Here is a 19,581-nt window from a genome sequence, read left to right as displayed (position 1 = left end):
AAAGGAACTACAAAGAACATAAAATGATGTTAAAGAGAAACACAATGGCTAAAAAGCAAAAACAAAGAGACACAGAACCAAAAAAAGACACAAATATCCCTCAAAGACACACAAAAATGGCGTCATGTGCCGTCAAACAACTACAAGGAGACGCAAAGGAACTACAGAGTGACACAAAATGACACAAAGAGCAAGGACAACACAAAAAACCCCCACAAAAAACAAATATACCCCTAAGAGACACAATATCACTAAAAGCGACACAGATACACTTAAAAGATACACATATTGACCTTTACAGAGATACGAAACAACAACAAAGACATAAACATCCCTTAAGAGACACAAAATAACTTCAAACAGACACAAAACGAGTAAAAGGAGATGCAAAAAGACAAAGAAAATACAAAGAGACATACAACAAAAAAAACAAACAAAATAAACAATAAACCTTAAAGAGACACAAAATTACTTCAAAGAGACACAACACGACTACAAGGAGATTCAAAGGAACTTCAAAGGGATGTAAAGTGACTTCAAGGAGAAAACAACCAACCAAAAATGATGCTCGAAGAGACACATATTGATCTCAAAGAGACACAAGATTTACTACAAAAGACAAAATACACTTTAAAAAGACACATATTGATCTTTAAAAACACAAAATGACACCAAAGACATTCAAAGGAACTACAAAGACACACAAAATGACTATAGAGAGACAAAAAACAACAACCAAAAAGACAGAAATATAACTCAAAGACACACAAAATGACTACAAAGAGATGCAAAGAGATGCAAAATGACTACAAAGAGACACAGAGACACAAAATGACTACAAAGAGACACAAAGAGATGCAAAATGACTACAAAGAGACACAAAGAGACACAAAATGACTACAAAGAGACACAAAATGACTACAAAGAGACGCAAAGAGACGTAAAATGACTACAAAGAGATGCAAAATGACTACAAAGACAAAACAACCAAAAAGTACACAAATATATCCCAAGAGACACAAAATGACCTCAGAGAGACAACAAATTAAACACAAAACATCCACAAGGACGTACAAAATTACCACCGACACACAAAACTGCAAAAGGATCCTGACAGCTACAAAAAGATGCAAAACAACAACAACAAAAAGATGCAAAGCCAGCACAAAGTCTGTGTGTTTTACTCCTATGGAGGTGCGGTGATGGGGCCTTTTGCATGTCTGTGCCCAGGGGCCCATCACCTAATAGTCCGCCCATGTCTCAATTATGTACTATTGTTCCATTTTGTTTTTGGCTCTTTACCCCCATACGGAGGGGGCACAGTTCAGGAAAAAATACCTCAAGTGCTGGCTTCTTTCCATAAACTCTTTACGAACTAATGCGAAACACCATGTTTTCTTTCTATAATCCCTGCTTCTGTGTTTTCACTCAGCCCGCGTCCCATTCTTTTCCCCCGCGGACTGTTTTTAGAAGGGTCAAATCTATCTCAGCTGTTATCAGTGTCATGTCATGCTGTGCTGTGTGTATGTGTGCGAGTGTGTCATGCGGTGCAGCTTCATAAGCTCCTTTATCAGCCGTCCGGCACCCTCCTCTCCGGACTCCTGCCGTCTCTTTTCATTTTTCCCATACTTTCACACACTGGGCCACACATGCTCCTGCTCCCTCTGTCTCACTGTGTCCCACACGGCCATCTGAACACACTGGCCTTACTGGGCTCCTCCACGAGCATCTGTGTAAACTAGAATATAGCCTCCTGCACAGGTGTATAAAGAAAGGCGCTGGCTATTAATCCTGTGGCTCACTTATTGTTCAGCTAATAATAGCACACAGTAGGCTTCACTGATAGGCCTATTATTCCCAGACAGCGAGGTGGATTAATGGGAGACGAGGATTAATACGCCTATTTTCATCCCTGGCTAAATCATGTCTGAGTGTCTGTGTGTGTGACCTTCTGCCTGTCTGATTATTGTCTGTCTACATGGCTAATTACCTTTATGAAAATGAGCTTATTAATTATAGAAACTCATCTTTCCAGACATTTTTAAAGCAAAGGCAGCAGGGAAAGTGGGCAGCTACTGTTTCAGGTGAATGAGGATAAAATGGAAAGTTAGAAAATAAAATCCAAGTGCTTCATAGTAATATTTTGACATTAAATTTGTTTATAAACCAAAACTACAGTGTGCAAAAGGTCATCTCAAGTTTTCTTAACCCCCTCCCACACTGTTGCACACACACACTCTCAAACTGTCTCCTCACACCACTCCAGTTTGGGAATGACCAATGCGCAGAGGAGCACACCGAGAGGGAAAGAAGACTTTGCGCAGCCAGATGCAGCACATTCCAACTCTTCACCAGCTTGTACTTGGACCTTCCTCTTGATGGGGAAACACTGAACTCGTGTCTTACAGTCGCAGAGAGACGCACTGAGCAGCGCTGATGTGAGATCCAACACGAGGAGACATGTCTACCGCGCAAGGACTCCTCAACAGCGTCTTCTCCTGCTCCTCTCCTGCCTCCAAAGCCATAACCAAACGGAGGCTACGCCAAACCCGGAGCCTGGACCCCGCTATCATACGACACTGTGACACCGGGACCGAGGCAGCGAGTGGTGCGCCGTTTTCTGGAGCCGCCGCGGACGCAGGTGCGTCCCCGGAGCGCTCGGCTGTGAAGCCGGCTTTACGCACCAAGATCCCGACACTCAAGGAGCCCATCACGCCGTCCCTCTCCTCTCCTTCCATACCGCTGGATGTTTCTCCATCCTCCAACTTCCACTTTGACTATGATATAGAGAGGCGTGCCAAAAGGAATACCGCCGGGGATTTACCGTATCTGGTGAGGGGACCCGGCGCGGCGCAGTCAGGGAGCACCGGCACGCTCTTCTCGCCGCGGAGGTGGCTGCAGAGGAAAGTGCAGCCGTCCAGCTCTCACGCTTATGTTGTGTGGAAATCAGAGGTAAACTTTTTTTTTTATTCAAATGCAGTGCATTCTTCTTCTGTTGTGGTTTTAATCAAGTCATCCTGCAGGTACTGTGTGGCCAAGTTTGTAAGAGTTGGAGTGCAAACATATGGATAAGGCAACCCAGGGGACACAATTTATGGTGAAACTTTAAAACTTGTCAAAATAAAAGTCCCCTGCTACTTTCCTGTGCATTTGCCCCCCCCAAATAAAAACATGCAAACAACAGAGGACTTTTATTTTGAAAGATTTAACGACATTTACACCATAGATCATGCGTAAAAGGCCCAGATTGGTGCAGGGAAACTCACCAAAATGTGAGTAATTAAAATTGGATGCTCAGATCTTTCTCCCTGAAGATCCTCAAACCTCCCCAATGTTGAAACGAGCCTATGCTCTTGCAGCCACCAAGAAATCCTTAATGCTTTCATCCCTATTTCTATATCAAGTTCCTCAGAACTTAGCTCCAACCCCATCCCTTGATTTAATCGACCAGCAGGCCTGACAGCTCCTGGAACAATTAGCAAAAGCAATCAGCAGACTTAACACTCTGTTTATTTCTGCTAGCAGCAAAGCAAACCCGCTGCGTACACGCCAGAAGACACATCTGCTGAAGATCTATTTCCACTCCAGCCAGACTCTGACAAACGCATGTTTTATTCTTGGAAACCTGAACGTGAGCATCTGAAATGTGTCCGTGTGCGGAGTCTGACATCATGACTTCAGGTGTGTGTGGAGGTAGTGGAGCCAAACTGGGAGTTTTATTGGTTTTCGCAGAGGGCGTGCTGACCCCTCGCTGACATCTGCACCTGGAAGCCGTCCAGTATTAAACCACTACAATTGGAGTAGTTTTGCCCAAGGGCACATGGGTAATTAATGGGGGGAAGGGGAATGCTGCTTTACGTCTCCTACCTGGACTTGTTCCCCGTGTTTCAGTCCCTTTGAGAGCTCACACCTCACACACAAGTCTGGGAAAGCTAAGGAAACTCTTATGGAGATGTGAGGATTAAATCAATCCAACAAAGAGTTTTTCTCCTGCTGTTGTCATCACTGAGCTGGCCCCGCTTTTGTCTTCATACAGGCTTTAAATTGAGTGTGAATAAGGGGAGGGCAGCGTATGAAATCCTAAGCAAAACATACTTGGGCGACTTACTTTTAGCGGGGGGCTTTATAGGCTGCATAGTTGGCACGAGTCCACATGCACTGGTGAGAAGGTATGATAATTTCCCTGCTTCCAATGTGGAGTCCTGCCTTAGTTGTATTTTGTCTTTCCACACTGAGTGTAAGCATGTGTGTGTACGTGCAGCGGCGCCTGTGTGTGCCGATGTGAGGGACTTAAGGACACATGGCCCCGGACTTGGTTCTCACGACTGCGAGTGGTCACAGGGTCAAAGCCATGCGGCCCTCAAACAGCTCTCCCATCATTTCCTATTACGAAAAGCAGCTCCGGCTGTGATTCTTGCAGCGCGCCTGTCTTTCTCTCTCTCGCTCTCTCTTCCTCCCTCTCTTCCTCTCGGAGATGTCCAGAAGCTCTCACTCAGCAGAGTTTCCCACCACTGCAGCTCTGTTTTCCATGCTGTCCAACCCCCTTGCTACGGTCCACCGAGGATAACATGAGGCCATCAGTTTGGAGTCATTAGTACAATCTGGACCATGAAGTTATTGCACCTCAGAGTGTTTGTAAAAATACTGAGCCAAGAAGTTGCTGCTCTGCTGGGAGCTTTCACACACTGTTTGGTGTGAAGTTAAAACCTGAAATGAAGTGTAAACAAAGACTTTATGTTGGGGAGGTAGCAGATATATATATTTTACCGAGACTGTACTGGTTTCCTGCCGGGGTAGCGCCACCAAAACCAGGTACTTCAAGCCAGAACTTTTCTTAGCCATAGCCAGGTGGCGTTTGGGCCTAACCCTCACCGCACGTTAAAGGTACACTATGCAGGATTGTTGGTTGCTTGCCAGTGAGGGTGAACGAAGCCAACCCTTCACCTCGCTTCATTAGCCTTTTCTTTTTTTAGTGCTGTGTCTCTTGGCCGCACGCTGCTTACAGTCTGGCACCTGGTCGCTACCTCACCTGAGCGCTGTGAGAGTACACGCCCAATCCTCTACATAATGATGTACAAATTCATTCCCACACAGCAAGCAATTTAATTGGCTACCGTACAAAACACCCACGCATTACATTGTATTTACATGTAGACGTACTCTCATATAAACACGTCCTCGAACACATATTTCTACCCACTTGGAAAAATCCTTAAGGCTGACTGACTCCAGAGCCTTGGGCACGTGCCCGGTTTATCCGTGTCCATTTCTTTTTCAAATTGTCCTTGTATGTGTAATGTTCGTGCGCATTGTCTGGCTATTAAAATGCTAAACTAAATGGCGTCCAGCAGCTGATTTATGTATAAAACTGCCGATGTAACTTGTCATTTAAGGGCTCCTCCAGCAATAAAACGTCCTAAACTGCTCAAAATTCGACTTAACCAGCTTTTGAAATTGTTTCACGCTATTAACTGACTATATTTAGGTCTCAGTTTTATGGAACAAAGAAAATAGCTGAGATATATGACTAAAGACTTTAATTTCTTTGCTGTACGTCAGCTTTTACACGTAGATGCACGGTCATGCATCCCAATTTACGTCCAGGCTTCTGCTCTGCTTAAGATCCGACTTTAAAATGATTTGCATGTGCACCTCTAAGTGTGTAAGTGTGTGTGTGTAGGGCAACCTGCGCAGATAAGTCTCGTGCTATGCCTTTTTAAGGAGGGAGACGTGGACGGAGCAGCACGGAGGAAAAAGAGCGGTAAGCAGCAGCAGAGACAAAGTGGAGATGTAATGGTTTACACAAAAAGCAGTGTCTTGACAGTTATATTGGCCATCATTGCTCAATAGCTATTTTTCCATGGTCAGGTTGTTGATGTTCAAAGAACAATGACGCAAAAAAGAATCTTAAGAAAGTACCTTCTGTGTTATTACAGCGCGAGGGTCGGTGACTGGAAGTGGTTCTTCTTGTGGAGTGATTGACTCTAAAGTTGGCCGTATAAAAACAGTCACAGCTTTTACAGGAACACTATGGAATTTGTAACTTCAGCGCGTTAAACATACACCGAACAGTCTTTCTGCCGCTCCGACAATACCCATACGCACATGCACAAGGGCTCAGAGAGGAAACAGTGGTCGGCTAATTTAATCCTGGTTGTTTATGGGGCGCCAGAATGTTGACATTGTGCAGGCTATTTTTAGACCCACTTACCCTAACGCTTTAGGAGAGGGGCGAAGTGAAGAAAAACATTACAAAATCAGATTCTAAGAATTAAAAAAACCCGCTACTGAATGATTAATAACAGTTAAATACAGCATGGGTTCATAGAGGTCAGAGCTTTGTCTCTTGGCAGTGTAACATGCATGCATTCCTACAAGTGCGATCAGAATGTTATAGCGACTAATACATAGACGAAAAGTGAAGGAAGGGGAAAAATGTGTCTGCCTGCTTTGGTCTTGTCGAGTAATTTATTCTTGTAAGGCAATGTTAGTTATAAAGATTAAAGAGGCGGTATTAGTGCGCAATTGGTTTAGTGACACCAGTGATGATACAGTAGGTGTTATATATGTGTGTTGACACAAAGCAAATCCCACATTCCTATTTGCTTTATAAGTGCGCAGTCATGACAATTTGGAATTTGGAAGATGTATTTTTCTTTTTCTTACTCTGGATGATTTTGATGGAAAATGGATTTTTTGGCTGCTTTCAGTCCCTTGCAAAGCATGTGAAATCATGTGTTTACTTAAGTGTCAGTATTTGACCGGTGTCTTCATTTGGAATACTAACACTTAGAATTGCAGTCGCTGACATGCTGTTACCATTCTTTAAATTCTCTAAATGCCCCCCATGTTTATTGATGTTTATGTACCATTGAGGAACTATGTCAGAGGACTCAGAGCTCAGAGAAGAAGTAGAGAAACAGACTTGCTGGTGCCAAAGCTCTATATAGCAATGTTGATGGGTTGGTCTGTCCATCACTTTGTTCCAGACTGAAATATCTTAACATCCATCGTATGGATTGTCTGTACGTTTTCCGACAACAAGTAATGCACCAAAATGTATACGTATCCCACGTAATCATGAGCCAGTAGTTTATGCATAGCCCACATCTTTTGGAAGGCTGCGATCATGTGACCAGTGTACTGAAAGGAAGTGATCATGAGCAGTCCGATAAGGAGTCAGGTTGGGGTGGTGGATGGGTCACAAAAGGAGACTGGTGTTCGGAACTTTGAGTAATTTTAAGGTACGTCCTCACCATGTTTCTTTCCCCCAAACCTAACCAAAGTACCTTTACTTGCCGAAACCCAAACTCGTAACTTAACGTTAATTACGTAACTTAACGTTAAGGATGTAACATCACTCGTGGAGTGCTTATTCATAGGACATACGAAATGTTGTATGAGGAAAGTTGCACATATTCGAAGATGCTCTACTAAAACCACCTGCACTTCCAGCAAAAGACAACTGGTGAAGAAAGAGTGGAAATGTTTCTGTTAAAGGGTAAAATTTACAACATTCTCCAATGCTAATAATGAAACACAACTATCACTAGAATCCCAAATTGATTAGAGACAGTATGTTGGCAATGGATCATATTTTGCCGCCTTTTGCATCGTATCTTGACGCAGGAGGGGGTCTGCAGTAAGAAGGGATCAGCAGTTAGGTTTTGGCTACAAAACTACTTGGTCGTGGTGAGGAGAAGAATGTGGCTGATGTTAGTCATGTTAGTCAACTAACGCATCGGATCGATGGTTAGGTTGAGGCAACAAAACCACTTGGTTATGGCTAGGAAAAGACATCAGGTTTCGGTGCCACAAATGTGGCTGGAAAGGCAGCGGTATGTCGCTAAATAGCACCTAGCTTTGAGTAGAAGAAATGCCGCAACTGATTTTGTTGTGGGTTGGTCTCAAACACAGGTCTCCCAGGTGAAAGTCCTGTGATTGTTGAACCCATCCACCTTCCTTCCCATCCATCCCAAGAAATTTTCGTTTTCTTTGAACTACATCCAATACTCTGAGCATCTAACAATGACGCAGATTGGAGTTTTTGGCAAAGCTCAATGCGTCTCACACAGACGCAAAAGGGTGTGCTCGGTGTGATTATAGTGACGCCAGGGAAAATGCCCAAGCATGCTTTGATGCCCTGTGAGAAAGACCAGGCTGTTGTTGGCTAATGGGTAGAATTTCCTGTGTAACATTACTGTGATATAGTTTTGACAGAATCCCAAATCTCGAATTAGAATAACATTTGTGTTGCCAGCTCACTCATCCTGTAAAAACATTTTCACGCTAATATCCTATTTATCGGAACTCATGCATGAACTGATCATGCTGGCCACTGCTTACGCTATGAACTACACAGGCCGGGGCGCTGACACATGTCAACGCTCTCTGCTGCTGCTGAAGTGTTCGGAACAAGACCATTGGAAAGAAATGCTGCAGCAAAGCCTATAATCAAAGCTGGGAGGATATACTCTTCACTGGTTACTTGTTAGAGGGGATTTGAATATTTTACTGCCTTTGGATTGCACCTTGTAATTCTCTTGCACGAGCCCTCTGGCAGTTTTAAGATCCAGATGGAAGACTAAAGGTCGCCGTGCCTTTGTTGTTAGACGCTCATGAGGTTGGCAACTTCATCTTTTACGGCAGAAAAAACAGTCTCTATCTCTTTATGTACCAAACAGTCATATTTTCAAGTGGGCAGTGAGTGTGACAATTTTCAACGACACATTCCTTTGCTTTTGTCAGTCTTTGATTGTCTATGTGCTGTTTCTGACGTTCTTATCGTTGTTTGCTTCGAAGCACTTTGTAACTTCATTTTTGAAATGTTCTCTCTTGGGCTGCGACGAGTAATTATTGTCGCTACCGATTAATTTGCCGACTGTTTTCTTTATTAATCTATTAATCGTCTGGGTTATAAAATATCATAAAGTAGGTACAAAATGTTTGCACTTGAGTAGTCTGAAGGATTTTTGTCAATTTCACTTGAGAACTTTCCCAATTAAATCAATTGATTGTCGTTAATTATAATTTCTATAATTTCTACTATCCATTTAAAGTAATTGATTAATCGTCTAATCCTTTCAGCTCTGAGTAAAGGCTATTATTAGTTCATTCCAGTGTTTCCCAGTGTTCTAGGAAAACATGCTCCGGCTCAGGCTTTTGTGATTAGTTGCTGCATCATCAATCATACACTGAGGAATGAGACAAATTTAACGAGTGAATTGTTCCAAGACTCTAATAAAAATCAAACCAGAAAAGAAAGCAATGTAGTGGGGATACAGAAATCCATCTATCAGCAGATGATACTGTATGTTTGAAAACGGAATACGCAAGATTGGCTGTTTGAATTTATATTTCTCTGTTCTAGGAACAGAAAGGTTGAACTTGTGAACCTCACAGCTATCCATTCTGCCTTTCCTCCCTGATTTCCTCCCTACGTTCCCTCAAAGTCAGGAGGCTGCGTCGGAGGAACAAGACCTTGATGGTTCGACATCTTTGGAATGCTTGTGCCATAATGCATGCTGGAATCAAATTAGCACACTACCTCAGATGGTTCAGCCAAGGATTTGCAAAGTTTCACAAATACAGATACTTTTTTTTTTTTAAACCACACAGTATCACTGTAACAGCGCATAGTGAGTGGACCGTAATGTAGATCAAGGAGTCAAATATAGGATCACGCTTTTGCAAGAGCCTCTGTCAAAACACTGAAACTGTGATGGAGTACAGGTTGATTTTCTTGGCGTACAGCAGTAGTGTCTGACTTGGATCTCCTCACTGTTGTCTTAGAGTTCTAGATTGATCTGCCAAGAGTCTACGGACCTCTATTCTTGTCTTTATGGGATTCAACGATACAATATGTAGCTTATTCCGCATTGGGAAAACCCAAACAATTCCAACAATGTTCAAACCAGGAGAAATCTGTAATTTAAATTAACTGTCACCTGTTGGTGGCATCATATCCCCTCTTTGCAAATGTTCAGGGTTGTGGTTGTCTGCCAGATGCTGTCATTGACTTTTTATCCAGTATTAAGTCACATTTTTAAGATACACTTTTTAGATGTTTATCATTTTTAACTCTACGTTTCAATCAGATTTAGTCATCAAATGTCTGGATCTTAAATTATCCTTGAAACAAGCTGACCAAATTTTAGCAGCAGCTCAATACAGTCCCAAACAGCAATGGAGAAACACAAATTTTTAACTTCATTGGCTTTACTCAGAGTTTTTAGAGGTTTCAATTGCTCGGTACATTGGTTTTGAAGAGGATGAGATCTCTGCGGATAATTTGGCTTCGGCTAAAAACCTCCTGAACATCTGGATCTTAAGTTGTCAGAGGAAAAAGGCGAGCACACGTTAGCAGGAGCTTGGCTAGCAGTCCCTCCGCAACGACCTGAATATTATTGCTCCATCTTTTGTTAATGTTTTTGATTGAGAACCCAAGCAGGAGAAAATTACACATTGTAGATCTAAAGATGATGTTTGCATTTGCCTCTCACATAAACGATTGATTTTAGGGTGGATTCTCTTTGTGTTTACTACATCAGAATGAATTACACATCTGTTGTGTCTTGCTGCTAAACATCCCTACTCATGGTATAGATGATCTCTGCAGCATGTTCCTCTTCTGTACAGTCCCCCTCCTGGGAGAAGCTCTGGATTTATGAATTCGGGTCTGCACGGGCTGTAGTTTGATTATGCTCCACATTAACGGCCTGGTCGTTAACATGTACAACCTGACAGACCAGGCAGATTTGTGTTTTCAAGGGGAGCTAACAGAAACGCCCAGACTCATACAGGCAGAGTAATATTACTCTTTTAGTCGAAATACTTTCATCTTGACGTCATGCAATTGGCGTAGTGAAATTCTCTCTCTTTTTTTGGCAGATGTAAGCCCTCTAAGTTGTAAACAGGATGGGAAAGTATGGGTCAATGCAAGCGACTTAGGGTTTCTAAGTATTTCTAAGCAGTTCTGGTAACTACACTCAACAAATGAGACACCAGAGCAGACAGTTGGTCGCCTCCATCTCACTACATAGCAAAGCTTGATTTGTACTTTATAAGGGGCTATGGCAGCAGTTACAGCAGCCCTGCAGTGGATACCTATGGTGCAGGTTTTGATTTAAAGTCCAGTGTCGGATTCCAAACACGCTGTCTCTGTACATGCCATAGTCCCAGTGTGTAGTTGCATTTTCGAGGCGGTGCATATCAGCTCTAATGTCGCTGTGTGCGCAAGCTAGCTCCACTGTAACCCTGTAATTGATCTTTAGATGCTCATAAAGCCCATTGCTCCCACCTCATAAAAGGCCTCTTTAAATCTCTCACCGTTACAGTTCTGTAGTATGTAATTGCTGGTGGCAGTGCAGTTAGTACAGATATATTCACCACTTCTGTGTGACAACTATATCAAAAGTTTTACATCCCTGTGTGTGAAAACATAGATGCTTCACACACATCTTAACCCCGGCAGCACAGGACATTTATACAATCAGCACGAGATGGGCACCCAAGATTAGTGTCACCAATTCCGTGTCTGACACAATCTCTCCCCTTCTGTTGCTGTGTTATGATGTTGAATAATGAACAGAAAACATTAGGATGTCCCAGTAAAGTCGTAACTTGAGTTCCTGAGTTATGGTCAAAAACATGTTTTGTGAGGTCATAGTGATCTTGACCTTCGACCACCAAAGTCTCAGCAGCTTCATCTTGAGTCCAGGTCTGTGCCAACTTTGACGATATCCCTGTTCTTGAGATACCGTGTTCATGAGAAAACGAGACCACAGTGACCTTGACATTTGACTTGTGATCACCAAAATCAAATCACTTTATCGGTAAGTCCAAATGGACGTTTGTGCCAAATCTAAAGAAATTCCCTCAAGGCGTTCTTGAGATACCATGCTCACGAGATAATGCTTCTGGCCAGAGCTATCACTGGCACAGAGGCATAATAAAACAAGCGTAACTCTTTTTCGAAAGGTTGATTACTGGCCTTTTTAAGAAATGTCCTATCACATATAGAAGAAGAAGTTGCTGTAAAGCAATCTCCTTTGTGCCATAAAGTAAAAAGACAAACAGTATGCAAATGCAGTTCAGAAATCAACAGGCTACAACATTTGAGTCCAATGAGATTTACCTGAGAAAGCGACCCCAGCGTACTGCATAATGTGTGTGAAAAAATATTTTAAGCTTCCTCTCGTTTTTGCACGGGAACACAATACCTCACAGGGCAATGTTTTTGACAAGTTTCCATGATATTCCGCTGAAAGGAACCATATGAAACAGCGGGGTTTGTTTGGCAGTGTTTTGCTTCAGCAATCTCACATCTCCTTTGGGATGTTTTCTCAACAATGAGGGAAAAAGAGAGCAGTTTGAAATAGAGACGGCTGAAAAGTAAACATTAATTTCCGCAGCCAGAATCTCTCTGTCTGGTGCAGATTAAACCTCTCCTCCAGTGAGAAAGCAGCCGTGTTGAGTTACTTTTAGTGTATACGAATGTGTTTTTGTGTGTGTGGGAGAGAATCTGAAGGCAGTGGGTGGATGATCTAATTGTACACTTCTCAGTCTTGAAGGCAAAAATGGTCATCCCCTTGTGTATTTGTGTGTATGTGCATTACACTGACCCCTGTGTCCACAAATGTTCTCTCTAATGTGGTTTGTCATGGGCCAGAGGGATAGCATGGATAAGATCCTCTCACATCTGCCATGGTGTGTTGAGTTTACAGCTTCCCATTTATGTATTTGTCTCAATCAGTGTAAACTCTGGTGATATGATACTCACACTGGGTGAAAACGTTTTTCCCAAACACACCCGCTCTTTGTCTAATCTTGGAACAGTAACAGGAAGATAGGAACTGAAAAAACGGTTGTGTATGTTTTTTAATGATGTGGTTCCAACTTCCCTCCCACATATTGATAATGAGTCGTCCAGCAGTACAGTGGTCCACCAACCCTTCCTGCAAGTCAATAACTCACCAAACTTCAACAACTGCCTGTTTCGTGCGGACACGAATTTCACTGTGCCACTTCCTGGCATGACTACGCCTTAATTCTGGTTTATTGTAAAAGGGTCTTATTGATGTAGTTTGGTTACATTGTTGTCAGTTTTAATTAACATTGTGATCATTAACATGTGCTACATGATTTTGGTGAATCATAATCTAAACATGTCTGATCACAACCGGGCACCCAGGAAGTGCGCCGGACTTTGAATTCAGTTTGGCAGAGTAGCCGAACTGATTAAGTCAACTTCTGGGCTTGTCACGGATGCCACTGGGCCCGAAAAGACTTTTTCCTTCACCAACCCTGTGAAAGAGATGTCTGTAAATCAGTAGATAAATATTTTTTGAGCATCACAACCTCCGTGAAATGACTAATTTCACTATCAGGCTTTGATCCATTCGGTCCAATACCATTTCAAAGGTCTAGACAAGCCACATTCAAGTTCGCAGAGGTCTAAACCAGAGGTTGTGAACTATGAATGTGGAGTGCTGTGTGAACTGAATTTTGAGCTAGCTCTTGTGACAAATACCAAATTGCAAATACCATTGCTTTGTCTCACCCCTGAGCAGATGATATCGACGCTAAAAGCATCCTTTCGCATCTTTATGAGATGCACTGGACTTTCCGCTTGAGAGAGTCTAGACTTTCATCCAGGTGACTGCAGTTTGTGCCCCTTGTAAAACCGAAAGTTGTTTTAATGAAATGCTACGTAATTTGTGTACCTACATCGCGTGTGAAAAGTGGTTAGAGCGCTCGTCTTCAATGCGGAAGGTCAAGGGTTCGAATCCTACTGGGGTCGACATCAGCAAAGGCATGCGGTCGCAAGAGGTTCCCACTGCCGAATCAAACAGGATCAGATTCCTTAAGGAGGCTTCAGGATAAGAGAGTAACTCTGGAATCTGAGCCAAGTCCTCAACGAGGGCGCATCTCATGCCCGTTGTAGACGGGAGGTTCCAGACATAAAAGCAGATAACTTTATGGAATTATATATAGTCTCTGCTTACTAACGTCACTCACATCACAAACGTACTTATTTCAACCCAAAACATGTTTTTGTCTAAACCTAACCACAACCATTTCACAATGTTCACCACATGTTACAATCAAGCAGCAACCTCTGGGGCTGGAAAATGAAGCCAACACACAAGTGCCAAAAACTGCAGTTCATCGAATGGCCACTTGAGGCTGTTTCCAGAAGTGAGCCAATCCCCATCGACCCCAGGTTAAAATGCCCAACTTTACAGCAGAAATAAACACGTTTACAGCCTGGTACAAAAAACAGTTTTGGTCTCTAAACCTAATTTGTGCTCACTGAGATTACGCCAGGGCCACATTGCCTGCGAAGCGCAGCGCACCTAAATTCTCACGCGAGCCGGAGCACCTCCGTTCACATCAGACGCGCATTTCTCTGCGCCGGTCGACAAGCGATTCTGCTCCCAGCTGTTGTTTTTCCATCATGGGTAACTGCCCGGCTTGACACATTCTCTTGCGGCTCGCGCAGAAAATAGACCAGACGCCGAAATGATCGCTGCAGGGCCGGCGGCGGAGCTGCGTGGCGTGGCCGGTGTGGATGACACAATCGGTTAACATGGGCGCCGAAAGGAAACTGGCTTCACTTCTCGGCGCTTCGAGGCTATTCGCGGCACTTCCGCGGGTGGTGTGAGAGAGAATTTAGACGTATAAGAATCACTAGCTTCCTTTAAACTTTGCAAAATATAAGTAGTATCAAGCCTCAAATCACCTCACTCCCACAGTTGACTTTCCTCATGAATGTGGACAACTTTATAGTATAGTGTTCGTTTAGATGTTTCTGCTGATCTCCAGAATATCAGTCAAGATAACATCTTTCTCAGGGTAATGAGTAAAACGAACATAGTTGAGTCTCCATGTTTCAGTGATTGTGTGTATGTGTGCAACAATCCTCATAAGGAACATCAAGAGGACACTGCATGTTCATATCCTGTCCTGTTGCGCAAAAATGAGCCCAAAGGAATAAAATCCAATTTTGTTTCTGATTTTATTAAGCTATGGTATTTATCTGAATGTTGCTCTGTGAATTTGGTGCATCGGAGTTCAGCTTGGGACATGTTGCTTACAGCCCTCGCAGATACGCTGTACTATCACTCTCTGTTCTGTGTATATTAATTACTTGTATACACTGCAGGGCATTTGACCTTAGTGTTATACCTCCCACTGCATGCCTGTTTATTACTGAATAAAAGCGTTTCATGCTGTGTTTAGCAAGGATTACCTGAATGTTCCTGCTCACACATGCAGGATTTGGGCTACTCTGAGGGCTAAGCTGTGAGAATTAATACCTGTGAGTGTGTACAGTTTCGTGCATGCATGTGTGTGATTTTACCTCGCAGAATTATCAAGTGCCCGTTGATCAAATACACCCTGAAATACCTGGAAAAGCAGTTTAAATAAGCTGGGGTTTTGGATAAATTGTGCATTTTGCTTGGTGCACCCCCTTCATTTATGTGTGTGAGCCTCTTTCAGTGGGGAGGTTTAGGGAATTATTTATTTGGAATTCCAGGTCAGGGCTTCATGCTGAGGCCCTAGGGCTTCCACTGAAAGAGGGGTTGCTACTGACAGAGTGACCCTCAACTTCCTCTCCTCTTCACCCACCCATCCCTTTTCTGCCTGGTTTCATTTTTCCTCACAGAAGCTCACTCCTGTCCATTCTTCACTTTTATTGACTCACTTTTATAGACACCCTGGCTGTTTTCTCCTTCTCATTTGGTCTGCCAAACCACTTTCTGTCTAATCTCCAGCTTATGCTAAACGCAGCAATAGAAACTAAAACACAAGATCACACCGGCTTGATTTTACTTGTTGGAAAGAGAACCAAGCTGGAATCACAGGCTGAGTTAGTTGGACAGATCCAGCTTTGCCCGTCCAAAGACTACACGGAAAGCAACGCAGCAATTTGTTCCCTGACATGGAGGCTCCTTTGAACTGACCTGTCTGAGGAGCCGAGGGCTGCTAAATCATTGTGATTTTTCAAACTGCTGTGTAAAACTCCCTTTTTATAGTCAAGTGTTCACGGAGTTTCCACTTGTTTTCTTTCACGAAACTCAGATCTCAAAAACTAGTAGTCAGTGGACGATTTCTAATGTTTGACAGCCCCTCAGGCCGAGGTTCCACTTGTAGACAATAAAAAACATCAGAATCTAAAGGGCTTTATGCCATCAAACTTACTGAGCATTGTCACGCTCCCCAGAGGATGAATCTTTTCCATTTTTCACCCAACATGGGCTTTTTTCAGCACCAACGTTGCACAATATCTTTTGGCAGAATGGCATGAAATGTGCCCAACACATTTAGATTTGTGAAGCTGCAGCCACCACATGTTGGGCATTTCTGCTTGCATGGAATAATTAATCACTTCTAAAAAAAAATCATAGTTGCAGATGTATTCTCTGTTAATCAACTAATCAATTAATTGATGACCATTTCCTGCTGCAACAAACATACAGCAAAGTAGAGACTGCACAGTTTTTATACACCATGTAGTGGGCACACGTATTGTTGCTCGGCAACGCAGTGGTTGTAGACGTTCTCACCTGGAGAGTGAGTTCAAAGAATTTGTTGTACTTCCTGTCTGAACATCATACTGTGAGCCTTGTGCAAGTCTCCCTCAATCTGCTCTACATTCAAAGTTTCTGCTTGTTTGTTCTCAAAGCATAACCAACTGTTAATATATAACCAGTCCAGTCTTTTTGTCCCATTGCACTCTCAAAGTTTCCCAGTGTGATGAACCGAATGCCATCACATCAGGCATTAAAGGGATAGTGCACCCAAAAATGAAAATTCAGCCATTATCTACTCACCCATATGCCGATGGAGGCCCTGGTGAAGTTTTAGAGTCCTCACATCCCTTGCAGAGATCGGCGGGGGGAGCGGCTAGCACACCTAATGGCAGACGGCGCCCCAGACTAACGTCCAAGAACACAAAATTGAATCCACGAAATTCTCCATACTGCTCATCCGTAGTGATCCAAGTGTGCTGCAGCCCCGCCATAAAAAGTTGCCCTCGAAAAACGTCATATGAACTCTGTTTTTAGCCTCATTGTAGCCTGTAGCTCTGACTGCTTCTCTGTGCTCTGCGCTCCTGATACTTGTGATGAAAAGTACTTGAGTAAAAGTAAAGTTACAGAGTTTTAGAAATACTCAAAAAAAGTACAAGTACACCAAAAAACGACTTTGTTCCACCCCTGGCAGTTGGCTCATGGGCGTCACATGAACCACTTTGGCTATGCAGACATGGAAAGAATAATATGAGCTTTGGCATGACAAATATATTAGTAAGCTGTTCCTTCCTTCCATCTCATTCATACTGCAGCTCAAACTTGCACTAGCATGACTTCAAATTTTATTCACCTAAAGAACTTTTGCAGTTCTAAACTTAGGGAGAGAGGAGGGAGAAGACAACTGGACAAGGCATTAATCATGCTTTCACAATTAACCAAGGCAGCCATCTCCTTTGATTCCCCCACAGTGACACACACACTGTGTTCCCTCCAGCAAAAGCCATGTTCTTCCCAGAGTCTTATCTCCTCTCTTCGCTCCTCTTGGCCAGGCTCGCAGGAGTCACCATTATCTGCTGGGAGCAAACTTGGGCTTAAACAACTGCCCGACACTGAATTCATTTGAACATGTCTTTTGGACGGTTTCCAAAGCGAGGCTGATTTGTTACTCAGCTGTGTAACGAAGCGCAACGTAAACTTTGGCTTCCATTCCTGTTTTTGTTCAGCTGTAAAACGACGAGAAATGCAAATTGATTAAAGTGACAAACTGAGTTAGCTGCATACATCTGCTGCAAGTTTCTTTCACGGGTCCAGAGGTCAGTGGGGTGGAAGGATTAAGAGTGATGTCATGGTACTCAAGTGACATGGATGCAGATACACTATACTTTCTAACGGCTCTACCATCACTTGAACATCTGTTTAGCATAGAAACAGACAAATGACAGGCAAACTCTTCTAATTCTCGTGAAAGGCCTCTCTTTTGTGACAGCCTGTCTCACCGGCCTCTATGAAAGCAAATCCTTGTCATCTAAGGATGTGTATAAATACGACTCCAGGCCTTGAAAAGCAAAGTGATTTAAACTGAAGGACCTCTCCACCCTGCACCGATGCTCCCCAATCTGTCAGACGGTGAGGGAGCAAAACAGAATGAGACAGCAGGCATTTTAGACACAGCCGGAGCTCTGCGGCTATAAATAGAAAACTAGCTCAGCGGAGGAACACTCAAGTTCCAGAGGCGAGGCGAGGAGAGTCATATTGGTTGCAGGTGTGTGTGCATGTTGAGGACTGTGCAGCTTATGTATATAGCTCCAGTTAAATGTGTTGTGTTACATTAAAGTCAGAGGAATTCAGAAGTTTTGGGAACAACATGAGGACGCCAAGGCCAAGTCTTGTATCAGAAAGGCATTACAATGAGAATACTGAATGAGAGTTCGGCTCAGAGTGTTTTAGTGACACCTAGTGGACACTTTCTGAAATAATATCTTCATGATCCTAGAATGTGATCCAAGTTTGGACCATTTGACATCTTCCAAACCTCGCTTTTGTTTTAAAAGCAGTAGAAATGTCAGAGACTTTGTGGTGAGTTCTTTGTACAAGGAACCCACACACACTAATTGGCTTGCTCAACAAGAATATGGAAATTACAGATGTGAAAAATGTGCACACTGTTCAAATACGTTCGACACCACAACATTCAGTCACCCCCGTTCAGGAAAGAAATATGGCATTAAGGAATTCATTAACTGTCTTTCTACACATCATTTACATTTTGAAATGTCCTTGTGGTTTAATGTCTGTGGGCCAAACAAAACACCATCTCAAACTAGGGATGTCTCGATCACATTTTTTTTTGCATCCGATCCAATACGAGTCCTTTATTTTGAAACCGAGTCCGATCCAATACTTTGCAAAGCATTAAGAAAGAAAAAAAAAAAGAATGCATCCGAGTTGTCCCATAAGGTTTGTTTTTTATTTAAATAGTATCCAAAAAGCTTATCGGTGGTTCAGCAGCACAAAATGTAAACAAATTAGATATCCATGTGTGAATGCCGTAACGCTACGGTGTTGTTTCGGGTGTGGAGGCTCCGTAGGATCCCTTGATATCCGTGAGGTGAGGCCGGTGGCCGGATGGATGATATTCCACAGGGAAGTGCACCCATTTCGCGGACTTTGAGCGATGTAAAATGCTGTAGTGGGCCGAATACGCAGAGGACTTCTGGTTCATTTCTCACTCACCGGTGACTCTCGCCATACTGCCAGGAGCGGCATAATGTAGAGGCCGGTCTACCTGGGCTCAGCTGATCGAGCCATCCAACTGGCCAATAGCACCGGTGGGTGTGTCTGGAGGTTCCTCAGTGTGTGGAGGTGAACAAGCCATCAGCTGACTGTCTTATAAAAAAAGAATATTTAGAAAATACACAGGATCGCCACACTTTATACTTTGGAAAGCGGAGGCAACAGTGAACAACACAGATGAAAAACCTGGCCAATGTTGTTTTGATTCCTCCGATCTTTTATTACCGATTCCAATTTTGTAAAAATAACG

General features: G+C 43.1%; 1 protein-coding gene across 1 annotated transcript in view; it reads left to right on the top strand.

Annotated features, from left to right (window-relative positions):
• The first annotated feature begins 2,304 nt into the window (after positions 1 to 2,304).
• Positions 2,305 to 19,581, top strand: part of LOC126401660 (rho GTPase-activating protein 6-like) — a 97,805-nt gene continuing 80,528 nt past the window's right edge. The window contains exon 1 of the mRNA XM_050063019.1: positions 2,305 to 2,952. Coding sequence (XP_049918976.1) covers positions 2,461 to 2,952 — 492 coding nt within the window. The 5' untranslated portion in view covers positions 2,305 to 2,460. The remainder of the gene's footprint in view (positions 2,953 to 19,581) is intronic.

This window comes from Epinephelus moara, chromosome 15, assembly GCF_006386435.1.
Source record: "Epinephelus moara isolate mb chromosome 15, YSFRI_EMoa_1.0, whole genome shotgun sequence".
Classification (NCBI taxonomy): Eukaryota; Metazoa; Chordata; class Actinopteri; order Perciformes; family Serranidae; genus Epinephelus; species Epinephelus moara.
Note: the sequence above shows the minus strand (reverse complement) of the source record. Positions and strands in the feature narration are given on the sequence as shown.